General features: G+C 39.9%; 1 protein-coding gene across 1 annotated transcript in view; it reads left to right on the top strand.

The window, feature by feature from the left end:
- EDD1 (glycine-tRNA ligase) overlaps positions 1 to 18270 on the top strand; it is a 211065-nt gene that overhangs the window by 116694 nt on the left and 76101 nt on the right. The window contains exon 21 of the mRNA XM_089995743.1: positions 11850 to 11912. Within this exon, the coding sequence (XP_089851869.1) occupies positions 11850 to 11912 (63 nt within the window). The remainder of the gene's footprint in view (positions 1 to 11849; positions 11913 to 18270) is intronic.

Here is an 18270-nt window from a genome sequence, read left to right as displayed (position 1 = left end):
GGGCTTGGCCTCAAAATTTACTATTTTGATAGTCCTCTGCTTTGACCCAGTTTTCAAGCCCAACCGCTCTGCCTCTTCCCACGAGGCAAACTTGTGGCCCCGGAGTCTATCATTGCTGAAGTAGACTTTCTATTCATAATGACTTATATGTAAATAAGTTCTTTACTGACCTGCATGTTCTTAGCTGCGCAACTTCTAGCTGCGTTAATCGACTGCATGACCCCCATCCTTGGTTGCATGGTCTCAGTGTCACTGCATTCAGTATCTCTGCATTCTTTCTGTGCAACATTGGCATGCCCGTCGTCCTTTACAAGGCACTTTGGACACTGCCTGATGATATGTCTATCGCCCCAGAACCAACATGTCACAACCGCACCCTTGTTGCTGTTGTTATGTTTTGTGAAGTTCTGTTTCTTTTCGGATTGATGGCGTGTCGACGCCTCACCTTTATCATTGTGCTGCTCATCCTTCTTGCCTCCGTGGTCAGGCTTCTTCCCAACTTTGGTTGATGGGGTGAAAGGCTTGCGCTGAGTGTCAACTAAGCGCTCTACCGCCACATATGCATCCTCCAAAATACGGGGGTTACTCCTTTCCACTTCAGACTGTGCCCATGGCTGAAGTCCCACAATGAACCAATTGAGCATGTCGTCTTCGGGCATGTTAGGTATCTCCAACATAAGCTTCTAGAACGTTCTGACATAGTCTTGCAACGAACCAGTGTGTTTGAGCTCACGAACCATCCGGTAAGCCTGCTTCTGCGCATTTCTTGGCATGAAGTAGTTGCACAACTCCATTTTGAAGTCATCAAAGGTGTCTATCACACATTGACCCCTCTCCATGTCATTGCGCTTCCGCCTCCACCCAGCGATAGCATCTCCATCAAGTAAGGCCGCTGCAGCCTTAATCCTCAGATCTTCGAGGGTCACATTTTGGATATCCAAGTAGTCTTCTACTTGGAACAAGAAGTTCTCAATGGCCTTTCTGTCACGAGAACCATTGAATTTTGCGGGTCTTGGCACATCAATCCTTGATGGCCTCTCACCATTTCCATAATTTAGGGTCACCGTCCGCTGCAACGTATGATTCTTCAACTGAAGCTCCCCTACTTCAGTCTGCAAGTCTGCCACTGTAGTCGTCAACGAAGTGACCTGCCCCATTAATAAGGTTACCTGCTCTTGCAGACTCACTACCACATCATTCAGTCCATTAAATGATTCACATGCGCGTGAAATTGCTTCCTCATGCGAAGTCACTTCTTCCACCAGCTTGTTAACAGTTGCAGCCAACTCTTCTTGGCCCCGAGGTGAACCCATCTCCTCAGCTTCAGCAACTGCCTTCCTTTGGTGTTGCACAAGTTTTGATATGGCGCCACGATGTCTTGCTCACAAATCGCAGCCTGTCGGCGTGTCTGTCGACACCGACTCCGGAGTCCCTTCCCCAGCACGAGAACGGGCTCTGGTACCACTTGTCACAGGCCTATTTCCTTCAATGGGCCAACGCGGCACGACGGTCCTTCCTCACCGCCGCAAGCCTATTTGTCAGCTCGCTTGCCGATCGCGGAAGCTTGTAATCAGAGTGCAAGAGAGCAAGAGAGAGTAGAGGGAGAGAAATTGCAATCACAAGAAGCAATCACAACGAGGGTGAACAAAAGAAAGCTCAACGCATTTACTTCATTCACAATTTTACCCGCAAGCTATTACAATTCAAGTATACGGGCTGCCCCTTTGGGGTATTGATTCACCTGAACCGGGCAACTTACATCAGACTCAACAAAAGCAAAACAGACTCTAAGCGCAACTGTACGCTGTAAGTGGCAAGGGAACAATTTCAATATCATTACTAATACCTTTATTGGGTAACAAGTCAAATAAGAAAGCATACTCGGATTCTTTCTTAAGAACTTCAAAATCAAATCCATTGTCATTTTCTAGAAAGATAACATTTCTAGAAACATAGAGTTTATCATTTGTTTTATCATAACATCGATATCCTTTTTGATTGTCAACATAACCAAGAAAGACACATTTTATGGCTATAGGAGAGAGTTTGCTATATTTTTCGAGAAGCACGAAGCATTTACACCCAAATACCCTTAACCTTTTTAAATCAGGAGAAATTTTAAAGAGTTTTTCAATAGGAGACTTGTTTTCTAAAGTTTGAGAAGGGATTCTATTTATTAGATAGACTGCGGTTAGGGCAACTTCAGCCCAAAATTGCTTTGGAATTTCTTTTGAAATAAGTAGGGTTCTAGTAGTTTCAATGATAGGACGATGTTTTCTTTCAGAAATCTCATTTTGTTGAGGTGTCCTAGGGCATGATTTTTGATGCACAATTCCATGATTTTTTAGATATAATTGAAATTCATTTGAAAGAAACTCCCCCCCATAGTCGGAGCGAAAGACTTTAATATTTGTTTTAAATTGATTTTTAACCAGATTATGAAAGTTTTTAAAACATGAAAAAACTTCGGATTTGAGTTTTAGAAAGTAAATCAAAGTATGTCTACTAAAATCATCTATAAATGTAACATAGTACGAAAAACCACCTTTTGACATAACAGGAGCGGGACCTTACACATCCGAATCCACTAATTCAAAAATTTTCTGTGTCATAGAGGTTCTAGACCCAAAAGGTATCATTTGCATTTTTCCAAGTATACAATCTTCACATACAAAATTTTTATCTTTACAAAATTTTTTCAAAAATGAAAAAAAGAGATAATTTAGTTATACTTGGGTGTCCTAATCTTTTATGCCAAAGATCTATATTAATGTCTTTGACATGATTACAAAACAAGTATTTTGGTAAACACAGGAAATCCATTTAGTAAAGGCAGAGTTACCAGTCGAGGAAGCGGGAGCGGGAAGCAATACGGGAAGCGGGAGCAGGAAGCGAGGCACTTTCAAAATTTTAGGAAGCGGAAAGCGTGGGACTACTTATACCATGTAATAAACCCAAATATTAAAACAATTTTTTTTTGAACTTCAAAGTACCACTGCGTGAGGACTCAGATCCCTACCAGTCATACAACTATACCATTAGATTTTGTGCAGCTTCCATATGAAATCAGAAAGATGACCAAATAAACTCAGTTAAAACACGAAATGTGAAATGCTTCTCAACCAATATACTGTTCTTTTCTTTCATGGGACTCACATAAGAATATAAATCACCATCGTATTGATAACACAAAAGATAAAGACCACCATGTTATTGCAACAGGAAAATGAAACAAATAGTCTCTAACAATCCCCTATTCTCTAAATGTACCTTCTAGAGAGAATAAAGGGATCAAACCTGCAACACAAACCTCTACTCACGAGTTGAACCTCACACAGGTCATACACCAGCCCTATATCACCTGAGAACTCTTCATCAACGCGAAATACGGGCCCACCATTTGGGGGAAACAATTTGGATGGGTCGAAACATGTCTAAAGTCTAAACTCATTGACTGACCTTATTTCCCCACCTTAACGCCCTCTGAGTAGCCATACAAATCTCAGATTTTCAGAAAGTGCACCAAAATAAAATTAAATAAGACAATGATGTCCCAAACCCTAGGTAGAGAATCAGATCTCCAAGGACCAAAACTTTCAGAAAATAAAACTGATAAGCTTTCTGTTTTCAGAAGATCAAGGTTACAGTTACAAGGCAACAGTAAGCTATAAGCAACCCAATAAATAATGATAAACATAGACAGAATAAATTGTTTCCAACAACATGCACATGAATAATAAATCCTGCAGAACTGACAAAGAGTGTAAAACATATTCCCATTTCGTCATGCTATTCATAACCTAAATGTCATATTGTATGACTGCAGAAGGATTGCTTGTTCCCTGGAAACGAAAGGGAGAAAAGAGATGGAGGGAAGAGATGGAAAGAGAGAGGTCGTGGGAGATGCAGATAGAAGAGATGGAGAGAGGAGAGTATGTACCTGAATGGATTCATCGTCGTGGTCGCCGGATGTCGGTGAAGGTAGCCGGATTATGGGTTCCACCGATCGGTTGCCAGAGAGAGGAGAGAAGAAGGGAGGAGACTCGGATTGAGCTGCGTGAAAAAACCCTAAAGCCCTTTCGGGTTTTGTTTTCATGGGGTTTTCAAAATTTCTTTTTTGCCCTTTTTAAAAAACTCGTTCTTTTAAATTTTTTTGGAAAAAAAGTTTAAAAAAAAGACAAATATGTAAATTTGCCCCTTCGTACCCCTTTAATGGGGAGGGGTGCGCGCACCCCTTTAATGGGGTACACACACCCCATTAAAGGGGTACGCACTTCCCATTTGAAATGTGTGCTTCCCCACGCGTTTCGGAAGCACGACGTTTCGCGCTTTCGAAGCGCGTATCGGGGAAGCACGCTTCCCCTTCTATAGGGGCGCTTTCGGTAACTCTGAGTAAAGGTCTCCTCGTCTATGGCCTTGCCCAATCAGCTTCCCTGACTGGAGATCCTGCACCCAACACGCCTTAGATGAGAAGAATACTTTACAACCATAGTCAACAATTTGAGAGACCGAAAAAAGATTTAAATTCAGTTTGGGAATGACTCACTTTTGGAACAAAGATTTTTTTTGAAATATCATCAAGGTTTCCTAAGTTTTTGACTTTTAAAGAGGTACCATCAGCAGTTGACACACATGAGAAATATGATTTAGTGCAATCGGATAATAGAGACTCATTATGAGTCATGTGGAAAGAAGCACCCGAGTCTAGAATCCAAGAGGTCTTACCTGGAGGAGACGAGGAAGAGATGACAGCCCTAGATGTAGAAGGTGTAGCCTTGAGAAGTTGTGAGACGGCTTCTGCTATTTGTGCAAGATTTAATTAATTGAAGTTGCCCCCTTTTCTTGATTCGTGAGGTTCTTCACGTAAGGCGGCCACCTTTTTAAATTTGGGACATTTCGGTTTTATATATCCGAGTTCCTTACAATGATGACAAATAATTTTTCCTTTGTATCCTCCCTTGTATCCTCCTCCATTGTGTCCTTCCCCATTGAACTTCTTCTCAAAGTGAAGTGGTTTATATGTTTTCACAAAATTTTTGGGTCTTGCCATGACAAAGACCTTATCATTAGACTTGTGCATTCCAAGTCTTGTCTCTTCTTGACAAATTTAAGCAAGGGCCTCACTTATAGAAGGAGAAGTGGTTTTATGAAGTAAGGAAGATCTTACTTGCTCAAATTTCGGTCGAAGGCCATAAAAAAAGGAGAAAAGATTTTCTCTTTCGATTTGGGTTCTTCTCATATTAATAGCCGAACCTTCCCATTTTGGTTCCAACATGGCTAATTCATCCCAAATAGGAGATAAAATACCGTAAAAATCTCTTACACTTTTATCTCCTTGTTTTGAATTACGTAGCTTGTCTTGGAGATAATAAAGTCTAGCCATATCCTTTTGGATAAAGGTACTTCTTAGAAAGCTCCATGCATCACATGCCTTCTTGAATTTGATGATATTGGTGGCGATCTTGAACTCCATGGTATTAATAAACCATGAGAGTATTTGTGCATTGCTTGCCTCCCAATCTTCCAATTTATTTTGGTATTCTTCCAATGTTTTTTCTTCTTCGGACAAGGCTTTGATTTGATATCCTTCTCTTTTAGTCAATTTGAGTTGTGGTTCACTATTAGAACCACTAACAAAACCCCACAATTTTTTTCCTTTGATATCATTCTCCATGTAGTTGTTTTTATTGAGTTTGTAGGTGATGACAGTGGCAGACTCTCTCTCACATAATGAATACTTGAGTTTACAATAGAGGAGATAGGGAATGATCAATGATCGAAGAACACTTCCTTCACGAGATTCTCCTTTTTTCAAGAGCCTAACTCTGATACCATGTAATGAAACAAGGTACAATGAAACAATAGTGAAACAAACACAATGCCAACAAAGGGCTTTAATAAACTCACTTGAGGTTGGTCACTAATGGACCAAAGACAATCTCAAAAGAGATAAAAATATCAAACAACACAAGAGGTATACAAGCCTATAAGATGAGAAAAACTCTAGAGAAAACCCTCAAATGCTTATAAGAGCATTGTAGAATAACAAGAGAGTTTATAGAGCCTCACTCCAGCACATGGGAGGCAGTCCAACTCTTTTGATTGCCTTCCAACAATCATTATTATGACTGTTGTGTGGCAGTCCAACGTCTAGTTGGACTGCCTCCCAACAATCATATTTTGAATGTTGTGCTCAACAACCATAAATATGAATGTTGTGCCTAACAGTCATAATATGACTGTTGGGCAGTATATTTATTACAATGCTAAATTACATTTCAGTCCCTAGTGGATTGTACTATATAATAAAAGACAAAAATACCCTTATCAGGTATTTGAATACAATTTTATTTTTAACAATCTATAGTCGTATCCATGTGACAGTTGAAAATATAGAAATCCATGGATGAGTTTGTGATGTTGCATGTGCTCAGAAGACATACGGTTATGATATTTGCAAACCTCTAAGGAGCGGTAAATAGGTATACTGTCTGAAGTTTCTAGGATCTGCTTCTGCCTAGGAAATCATGTATTGAGAGAGGAGAGCGGTAGATGTGAGCAACCAACAAAGGGGACGACCTACTATGGTCTTGATATGTATATTATTATATCTCAAAGTACAAGAATGCCCTTACAAGAATACAAAAGAACGTGTGTGTCCTGAATGGCTTTAACAACATGGTTATTCTTAACACTCTCCCTCAAACGGTACATGATCTTTTGGACCATGGACAATTTGCTCTTCAAGAAACAATGCCTATGAACTGAAAGGGGCTTTATAAATAAATCAGCTATTTGCTGCTCACTCAAGACAAATATTGGTTATATCCATGGTTGCCAGTTGAGGAAGCGGGAGCGGAAAGCGATACAGGAAGCAGGAGCGGGAAGCGAGGCACTTTCAAAATTTTAGGTAGCGGGAAGCGTGGGACCACTTAGGAGCGAATCAGGAATCGTCTCGGAAGCGAAGCAGAAGCGACCTAGGAAGCAAGGGGGAAGCGAAAAAAACAAAAAACAAAAATAAAAAATACAAAAAAATTGAAAAAATGGGGGAAGCGAGGGGAAAGCGTGATGGGAAGGGAAACACGCTTCCCATTTAAAAGTGGCACTTCTCCGCGCATTTCGAAAGCGCGACGTTTCGCACTTCCAAAGCGCGCTTCGAGGAAGCGTGCTTCCCCACTTACCTAGGCGCTTCCAGTAACTCTGGTTATATCTCCTTCTACATTTTCATGCACGAAATGTTGATCAAGTTCAATATGCTTCATTTTTCCATGTTGAATTTGGATTGGTGATGACTATTGCGCTTCTGATGTCACAATATAACACTGACCGTCCAATTCTTTGATGAAGGGGCCACAAGAAGATGTCATATCCATGACACTTCACCTGTCATTGTTGCCATGGCCCTATACTCTGTTTTCGTGCTTGACCTTGCCGTTGTTCTTTGTCTCTTGTTGGAGCAATAGACTAGACGAGTTCCCAAATATATGCCATAACCTGTCACCTAAATCATAGGGATTCGGCCAACCAGGTGCCGCACCCGCGTGCGGATGCGGCACCTGGTGCGGTCAACCCGACCTTGGGTGCGGTCAACCCATCCCTGGGTCATAACTGTCCAATGTTTGGACTTTAAAAAAAAATGAAGTCCGATAAAAAAGGGCTGAGAGGAGGATTAGGGCAAATTTTTTTTGCCCTAATCCCGACCTTTCCTTCTGACCTCGACTGTGCGATGACCTGACCTGACGCCAACGATGACCCGACCCCAACGCCGGCGACAACTAGTCTCCCTACCCCGACGCCGGCAACGACCGCGAGTGACACCGTCCGGTATGCATTCTTTCTCTCTCTTATTCTCTTTCATTTAGATTGATGAAAAATCTGTAATTTTAGGTGTTGAAAAATTTGGTTTTAATTATAGATGTTCACGTTGGGTTTTAAAGCAACGAGAATCAGATTTTTTTTTACAGAGGTTCACGTTTGATTTTAGGGAAAAATCTGGTGTTATTTATAGATGTTCACGTTGGGTTTTAAAGCAACAAGAATCAGATTTTTTTTTTACAGAGGTTCACGTTGGATTTTAGGGAAAAATCTGGTTTTATTTATAGATGTTCACGTTGGGTTCTAAAGCAACGCGAATCAGATTTTTTTTACAGAGGTTCACATTGGATTTTAGGGAAATTTTTGGTTTTATTTATAGATGTTCAGGTTTGGTTTTAAAGCAACGAGAATCAGATTTTTTTTTACAGAGGTTCACGTTGGATTTTAGGAAAAAATCTGGTTATATATATATATATATATATATATATATATATATATATATATATATATATATATATATATTTGCCGCACCCCCACACCCAAGTTTTTTTGAAAGTGCCGCACCTGCACCCATGTGACTAGCCTGTCACTGATCTTCTAGTATTAGGGTCTCCTGCCTAGTCTGCTAAGGCCAAACCTGGGCCAGTATATTTGGGCCATGGGCTGGGCCGGCTCGGCCCGTGGGCGCCCAGTGCCTACCTCTAGTGCAACTGATAGACACATGTCGTAAGATCCTTTTATATACTAGTCCATCTAACAACGTGCCCTTAATATACCGTAGGATCCTTTTCACTGCCTCCATATATTGTGAGACCTGATTAACTGCATACACCAAGTCAGGCCTTGTTAAAGTCAGTTATTGTAATGCTCCTACTATACTTATGAATTTTTCTGTCAGATCAAGCAAATTATCTTCTTTATTTTCTTGTAGTTTAGTGTTCTGGGCCATAGGAGTTTTGGCCGGAAACTTACCACTGTGCTGAAGAAGATCCTGATCCTACTTAGACTGCATTAGAATCAATGATTCCTTTCCTTGATCAACCTGCACTACTAAAAAAATATCTCAATATTCCCAGATTCTTCATACGAAGTCTATCATGTAAGATTCTTTTCAGCTCTTGAATCTGGGCAGCATCATTTCACATAAACCAAAACAATTGTCATACCTCTAGAGTCATGATGCACGAACAACAAATAATCACAATGGCTTCTTATGAATCCAAGAGATCTGATCACACTACTAAAGGTCTCAAACCGAGCCCTGAAGGCTTGTTTTAAACCAGCGATTACTTTATTCAACTTTAACCTATGTCACATGGGTGCGGGTACGGGTACGGGTGTGACAGGGGTGCGGCACAATTTCAAAAATTTTGGACACAGGGACTCGGCTATATATATATATATATTTTAAAATATATATAATTATGCAGGGCAAACGAGCAGCAAGGGGAGGCGAAGCCCCTTGCCGAACACGAGGAGGGGTCAAGCCCCTCCTCTGCGGAATAAGAGGCGCAGGGAGGGACCGAGCCCCTCCTATGCGAGCAAAGGGTGCAAGAAAGGGGGGGGGGGGGGGGGGCGCTCGAGCCCCTGCCTATCCTGCAATAAGGAGGGCCGGCAGGCCCTGCCTGCTGTCAATGAAGGAGAGGACGAAGATGGGAGGGGGAAGAGACGCAGAGGGGAGGTCTTGGCCACTCCCCTACGTACAGAAGGAACAGGGAGGCAGGGAGGGCTCGGCCCCTCCCCTATGGAAACAGGGCAGCAGGGAGGGGCTCAGTCCCTCCCCTGCAAAAATGGGGCACCGAGGAGGGGCTCGGCCCCTCCCCTACGAAAACGGGATGACATGGAGGGGCTGCGAAAATGGGATGGCAGGTAGGGGCTCAGCCCCTCCTCTGCGCAAGCAGGGAGAAGAAGACAACGAGAGGGAGAGATATATTACCTGAGAGGTGACCGAAAAAAGGGGAGTCGCCGGCGTTGGGAGATGGCGCACGGGGGGTGTTGGTGTCGGCTGCCGAAATACGACAAGCAGGAGGGAGAGTCGAGCATCGCGGGCTGCCAACGTCGGGTGGCTGGGAAACAAGAGAGAAAAGGGAGGCTCGAGGGTCAGTGGCAGAGGGTCGTTGGTGGCATGCCGGAGCTCGGATGAGAGAGGACCTAACCCTAGAATTCTGTAAAAAGAATTCGGGGGGGGGGGTATTCCCCTCCCCTACGCCTCTTAAGGGTCGGGCCCCGACCACTCTACTGTTTTGGATCCGGGTCACGTCTGGATTCGGACCCGACCCGAGTCCAATTTAATTTTTAAAAATGGACGAATATAGACTCGGTCAACGTTGATCGAGTCCAAAACGTGGATGGACTCGGCCCCGGTGTGTTGACCGAGTCAGACTCTTCGTTGACCGTGTCCGCCCTGTGTCCGAAGCCGCACCCATGTCGGGGCATGTCGACGCGGGTGCGTCGACCTTCAAGTCGAGTCCATGTGACTTAGGCTTAACACAGTGCCTTGTGGATCTGTCTTTGGGTATCCAAGTGGATGCTCAATGTAGACCTCTTCATATAAGTCTTCGTGAAGAAAGGTATTCTTCACGTCTAGCTGACGGAAAGACCATCTATATGTTGCAACAAGAGATAAAACAACTCTTATCGTTTCCATACGCACAACATGACTAAAAGTCTCATCAAAATCCAGGTCACGCTCCTGTGTATAGTCTTTAGCCACTAGTCGCATTTTATAAACCATGTGCACTACTACATTCTTATTCATAGGCCTATTCACTACCGTCCATGTGATGCACATAAAGAGCTTTAATCTCCTCATTCATTTCTTCCACCCACTGGGGGTTTTGACATGCCTCTCTATAACTCGTAGGTTCCTTTTCATTGGATATAGCTGCAGGGAATATATGAAACTCTAGAGAAAAGGCTTCGTAGCTAATGAAACGATCAGGTGGATGCCTTACCCTTATAGCCCTTCTCAATGATATAGAAGGATTAGCTGTATTATTCTGAGAACTGCCATGATTATTAGATTGCATGACATCAGACGGAATATGCTGAAAATTCTGTCCAGTATCCTCTACTGCAGCAGCCTTGTCACACCTACCATACACTTGAGAAAATCTGGGAAATGAAGATAACTGATCTGGCTGCATAGCTGGCTGTGTACGTCATCGTTCCTTGACATTTTGGCCTTCTTTAGCATCACGGAATGGACTGATATTATGCTGTATAGGAGTAACATCTGCCGACTATCTAACTTGAATGACTGTATTACCCTTTACAACATGGTTATTCTTAACATACTGAGTATCAAGACTCTGAAATTTAGGACTTGCATCATTTTTTGGTTCTGGTTTGATTAGTAGCATTATCTGATCACATTTGTGTGTGCATATTTACATGAGTTGTTATTCAGGCAACATGATGTGACTAAAATTTATCTTTGGTAGTGCATGGCGCATGCATATGTTCACACAACGACACTTGTGCCGTACTGTTCAAATGGTGATGACCTGATTAACTGGAGTTGTTTTTCAATTTTAGTGGCGACATTTGGTTCTGGCAGCTCATTGAGTACCTTTTACACCCATCAGTCTGTAACAGAGTTACCGGAAGCGCCTAGGCATATGGGGAAGTGCGCTTCCCCGATACGCGCTTTAGAAGCCCAAAACGTCATGCTTCCGAAACGCGTGGGGAAGCATCCCCCTTTTTGGGAAGCGCGCTTCCCCCACGCTTCCGGTTCGCTTCCGAGACGGTTCATAATTTTCTTCTAAGTGGTCCCCCGCTTCCCCGCTTCCTAAAATTTTGAAAGTGCCTCGCTTCCCGCTCCCCACTTCCCGTATCGCTTCCCGCTCCCGCTTCCTCGACTGGTAACTCTGGTCTGTAACATCCTACCCTTGTGTGATGCCCATTACTTATTTTTTAAGCTGTGTGTTTTGCTTAGTTCCTTTCTGAGGCTTTTTTGCATTTTGCTTAGTTCCTTTCCGAGGCTTTATTTTTCTTTCCAAGTACTCAAAGGAATCATATTTTGAATGTTTCAGATTAGTTCTGCAGAAGAATACTTAAATACTCTTACAAAAGCTGGAATTTTGGTCAAAATTGAGGTAAGAATATTGATTTACTTTCTTGGATGTCTGTCATGCAGTTGATCCTACTTCCTTTTCATGTTCAGGCTGGCTTCGTTCTAGTTGCTATAGCTGTTGTTATGTCAATGCTGTGACATGTGGATAATGCTGTTTAATGTAATCTTCCATGTCTCTTATGAAGACTGGAATCTTAATTGGTTTTGTTCTTCTCAATATCTTCATTTGTATGCTGGTTTTAGTGTTTCATGTTATTTATATTTATTCTGGGCTTTGGTCTAAATAAAATATAAAGGAATATTCAAAACCCTTTTTTTCATTGTTCTTTATCAAAGATCCACGAGTACATTCCTTTCTGTGATAGCAGCTGTCAATTATGAAGTGGAAGCTCTACTTTATGACATGTGATAGACCAGAAAAAAAGTTGGAAGCATGGAAGGTGTAAAAAGTTGCTTATAGATTAAAGATATGCCTAGGACCATAGGTAAGATCAGAATGAACTTTTAGTCCAGTCCCGAGATTATGCAATGAATAGTGTTGGCAAGGATCGTACATGGTTTGACTGTTCAGCAGTTGACCTTAAAAAATAAAAACACCTCATAGGGGAATTAAAAGAGAAGGTAAACCTAGGATAACCAGAATAATTGTACTCACTACATGAAGTTGTATCTAGGTGATAAACACAAGTTTCTAGAACATAGTTTGAAATTTTCTTGGGCTGTAGCTATTTTTGTTCTACGAGAAGTTGTGATCCCTCTTGTGTATAAATAGGGGCCACTCCCCATTGTATTTCTTAAGCTTTCTAAGCTCCCATTTAATAAAGCTCTTATATTTTGATGTGTAGCCTTTTGAAGGCCTCTTGTATTGTTCCTTAGTGGACTATTTCTATATTTCCTCTTGTGGGTTAGTGCTTGTCTATTATTGGACCTTGTGAATGCATTAAGCATTCTTGTTATACATTTTTGCATACTTCATTACATGGTATCAGAGTCATACGATTCTTAGAGCTAAAGTCGTGTCATCACTCCTTCACTCATATCTCATTCGTAATGGAATCAAAGATCGACCTATCCTTCAAGCTCAATGGAAAGAACTACATGATGTGGGCATCAACAATGGAGAATAACCTCAAAGAAAAAAAAACTTTGGGGTTATATAATGGGTTCTATTCTGGAACCTCAATTAAAGCTCACTGAGATGGAAGGAAGTCAAAAGAAGGCTCTTAAGGGAGATGCTCACCTCAAAGCCGTTGAAGAACACCAAAGAAAGGTGGAGGATTGGGAGAGCAACCATGTGAAGATTCTTGCATGGTTCATGAATAATGTAAAGCTCAAGGTATGTGCAAATATTGCTAAATTTCGTAGAGCCAATGATGTTTGATTTTTTTATGAAGGGTATGTATACCAAAAAAGATCTTGCAAGGCATACTTCTTGTTAGAACTACTAAGCAAGGGGATTTGAGCATTCAAGACTATTATAGTGCTTTAAATCCTCTATGGGATGAGTTGGCTCTTTTAGAGCCTAAATAGATAGCTATGGAAGATGTAGAGCTTAGACAAAGACAAATGGAATAAGAAAGATTGTTTCAATTTCTATTTGGGCTTCGTCCAAAATTTGAACAAGCAAGGTCCTCTCTTCTACATAGATCCATTCTTCCTCCTTTGGAAGATGCCATTGCCGAAATTACTCAAGATGAAACTCGGCTTGGCATGAGTAAAAGTATAAATGAAGTTCTTACCATGTCTAAACCCGGCAATAATGTTAAAACATATAAACCATCACACTTTGGAAAACAAGAAAACTATAATGGAGGTAGAAAGATGATTATGCGTCATCCTTGCTATGAGTCGGGTCATATTAAGCCCGCTTGCCCAAAATTAAGTGAAACTTTCAAGCCTAAGGTTGCTTTTGTCGGAGAATCAACCACAAAAGAAGATGAAGGCAAGAGCGAAGATCTCAACGAAACACTTGGACAAATATCCATGGCTCTCCAACAAATACTGAAAGCTACCTTCTCAACATCGGATGCCGTCAGTACATCTACATCGCTATCCGGTACATATTCTTGGATCTTAGATTCTGGGACATCTTTTTATATGACTCATCATGAAAATTCTTTAACCGATATATGAACCGATTCAAAAATATCTTTTGTTTCTACGACCGATGGAACCTTCCTAAAAATTAAAGGTATAGGAATACTTGATTTTAAAATTTCTCAATTTTTTTTTGTTCTAAAAGTAAGAGTAGTTCCAAAATTAAACCTAAACATTTCTTTTGGTTTTCTAAATTGCCGACCATGGATGTGAAGTATTTTTCTCATCTAATGGTTGCTTTGTGCATGATCTCCAGTCCGGGAAGCGGATTGGGCAAGGCCATAAGAAGGGAGACCTCTATTATATGGACCATTTAACGCTTCCTACAAACTCTTTTTGTACTTATGTCTAAGACAAAAGCATTGATACTTGACATAAAAGACTTGGACATCCAAGTTACTCAAAAATATATCTTTTTCTTTTTGGAAACAAATATTGTAAAGAAAAAGATATAAATTGCAAAGATTGCATTTTTAAAAAAATGAAGTCTATTCCATTTTCAACTAGAACTTTCGTTACTACAAGACCTTTTGAATTGATGCACTCGGATGTTTGGGGTCCATCTCCCGTGATATCTAAAGGTGGTTATTCATATTATGTAGCATTCATTGATAATTTTACTAGATATGTGTGGATTTATTTTCTTAATTTTAAATCAGAAGTTTTTTCTTTCTTTAAAGAATTTTACATGAAAGTTTAAAGTCAATTTCAAAGTATCATATCCATTCTTAGATCCGATTCGGGTGGAGAATACCTATCCAAAGATTTTCAAGGTTACTTAAAGCAAAATGAAATTTGTCATCAATGATCATGTCCTAGAACTCCATAACAAAACGGGCTAGCGGAAAGAAAGCATATTATAGAAACGACTAGAACATTGCTTGTTTCAAAAAATATTCGTAAGAATTTTTAGGCCGAAGCCGTCTTAACTTCCACATATTTAATAAATCGTATGCCATCGTCAAATTTGAAAAATAACTCTCCTTATGAACAACTTTTTGAATTTACTCCCGATTTTAATCGCCTTCATATTTTTTGTTGCAAGTGCTTTGTCCTCTTGCATAAAAGAGATAAGCTATCTCCAAAAGCGATTGAATGCGTTTTTCTTGGATATGGTGAAAATAAAAAAGGATATTGATGCTTTGTTTACAAAAATAATAAACTATATGTTTCAAAAGATGTGACCTTCTTAGAAGATGAAAAAGGTTTTGAAAAACTTGATAAGGAAGATGAAATTGACTATATGTTTTTATATGATCTTTCTCCAATGAAAAATATATGTGATGATTCTTCAAATCATTTTGAAATTATAGATGATACACATCATGAAGTATCTAATATTAAAACATCTCCAAGTAATGATGACATAATTGATAAAAATCTTTATATTTATACCCTTCGTGAACAAGATAAACCTATTAGTGCTCTAAAAAAATATTCTCAAAATAATGAAGAAACTTCCCTTAGATGATCTTCTAAAGAATCCATTCCTCCAAATAGGTTTGTGTCATTATGAATCACTTACATCAAATTATAGGGCGTGCCTTTTAACTTTGCATTCATTTCACGAGCCCACACATTATCATCAAGCAAAAAATATACCTCATTGGATTGAAGCCATGAGAACGAAACTAGATGCTCTAAAAAAAGCTAACACTTGGGAAATAGTTAAACTTCCTTCAAACAAAAAATCTATTGGTTGCCGGTGAGTTTTTAAAGTTAAAACTAAGAGTGATCGATCTTTAGAACGATACAAGGCAAGATTAGTTGCGAAAGGATATTCACAAAAATATGTTATTGATTATGAGAAAGCCTTTGTGCCCGTAGCAAGAATGTCTAGTGTTAGAACTTTAATAGTTGTAGCATCAACTAAAAAATGGCCGATATATCAATTGGATGTGAAAACTGCTTTCCTTAATGAAAAACTAAACAAAGAAGTATATATGGATCCTCCGCTGGGGTATAACATTGGACAAGGTCAAACTTTGAAACTTTTAAAAGCATTATATGGTCTTAAGCAAGCTCACAAGGCTTGGTATGATCGATTTAGTGATGTCATGATTAAACTGGGTTTTCATTCATGCTATATTGACACTGCTCTCTTTGTGAAAAATGCTGGAACTAGTATTGTTGTCCTTTTGCTTTATGTTGATGATATGATTATTATAGATCAAGTTGGTTTTGGTAATATTAAAAATATGTTAAAAGATAGCTTTAATATGTCTGATTTAGGATTCCTAAGATACTTCCTAAGAATTGAACTTGCATATTCTCCTCGAGGATTTATACTTTCGCAAATAAAGCTTGCTGCAGATATATGTACTAAATCTGAAATTTCAGATGACAATAAGGTGGAGACTCCCGAAGTGATCAATGCAAAATTAAGACTGGAGAATGAGGTTCTTCTAGAAGATCTCACACCCTACAGACAACTTATTGGTTCTCTCACTTATCTGTCTATTACCAGACCAGATATTGCGCATGCCGTTCACTCTGCTAGCCGGTTTCAACATACTCCTACAACTGTGCATATGAGTGCCGTGCCACGGATCGTCAGATACATAAAAAATACCATCACCAAAGGGTTATTTCTATCCTTATCCTCGTCATTAAATTTACTTGCTTATACTGATGCAGATTGAGGAGGTAACTTTAATGATAAAATTTCAACTACTGGTTTTTGTGTCTTTTTAGTAGATTCTTTAATTGCATGGAGATGCAAGAAGCAACAAAAAGTCTCACTGTCCTCTACTGAAGCTGAATACAGGGCCATGACAACTACTGCAATGGAACTTGTTTGAATTCGAAGTCTTCTTAAAGACATGGGTGTTGACATCTCTGGTGCTTCAAAGCTATGTTGTGACAACAAAAGTGCAATTTATATCGCCAACAATCACACCTTTCTTGAGCACACCAAATATATAGAGATTGACTGCCACTATGTTCGTGATGAATATCTAAGAGGAACAATTGCCCTACCATATGTCACATCAGAATATCGATTGACAGACTTTTTCACTAAAGCACCTCCTCGTTTCATCTTTCTCCTTAGCAAACTTTTTGTCATCTCCCCGTAAAGTTTGAGGGGGGTGTTAAAATGCATGTGTGTGTGTATATATATATATACCCGATAGGGGTATTTTTGTCTTTTTACATAGTTGTTTTAGAAACAACAATTTATTTTACTTTATTTTTGTATTTTTTTTTTTATATTTTGCTTTTTATTTCACGCAAAAGGGGCGCCACATAGAGCCGTTGGGGGCTCTCAATGACTCTATGGGGAGCTCCCAATGGTGCTCCCTCTTGTGTATAAATAGGGGTCACTCCCCATTGTATTTCTTAAGCTTTCTAAGTTCCCATTTAATAAAGCTCTTATATTTTTATGTGTAGCCTTTTGAAGGCCTCTTGTATTGTCCCTTAGTGGACTATTTCTATATTTTCTTTTGTGGGTTAGTGCTTGTCCATTATTGGACCTTGTGAATGCATTAAGCATTCTTGTTAAACATTTCTACATACTTCATTACAATCATCACATCCTTCCGTTTTGTAACTTATATCAAGCATATGATTATATGGATTGGTCTACATCACAAATTTCACGTGCTATCTATTGAACCATTTTTGTGTGGGCCTCACATGTCTATTATATCCACTAGGTGTTGATATGGTGATACTTTTATGTTACTGTCTCTCTCAACATAACTGCACATGAGGTTTTAGTTGGTGAAGATGAGGTAAGTCACTTTTGAGAAAAACTTAGGCATATAAACTTAAGGTGATCTGGTATGAGAATTGACCTAGAAAAGATAAAAGAAAAATTGTGAAAAGTTTATGGAAGAATATAATTTCATATTACAGAATTTGATCCACAATCAACTCAGAATACTCTTTTTGGGGTAGTTTGTTCAACAGAGAGGGGTCAACCGAAGGATTAAGGTTTGCGCTTATGGAGATGATAGTCTCTAACGAGCCCATCTGATCCTCGTAAAAATAGTTGATTTTTTTTAAACAATTATAGAAACAAACCCAAGGATCTGAGGTCTCACAGATTTAATATACCAACCCACAAATAAACTGGACATTGAATCAATGAAGAATAAGCAACTTTATTATTCAATGAATAATGTCAAATAACTGAAACAATAAAATCGTCTATCACAAGGAGGCTCTGTCAAAGAGCCCAGAACTAGTCACAGGGCTCGCAGTCTCCGGCTGGCAAGTCAACCCATCACTGAGCACCCGGACCTGTAAAACAGTTTTTGAAAACAGGTAAGAACCAAAGC

The sequence above is a fragment of the Nuphar pumila genome, chromosome 2, assembly GCF_984573655.1.
Source record: "Nuphar pumila chromosome 2, dmNupPumi1.hap1.1, whole genome shotgun sequence".
NCBI lineage: Eukaryota > Viridiplantae > Streptophyta > Magnoliopsida > Nymphaeales > Nymphaeaceae > Nuphar > Nuphar pumila.
The sequence above is the reverse complement of the archived record's forward strand: the minus strand, read 5'-3'. Positions and strand labels throughout refer to the sequence as shown.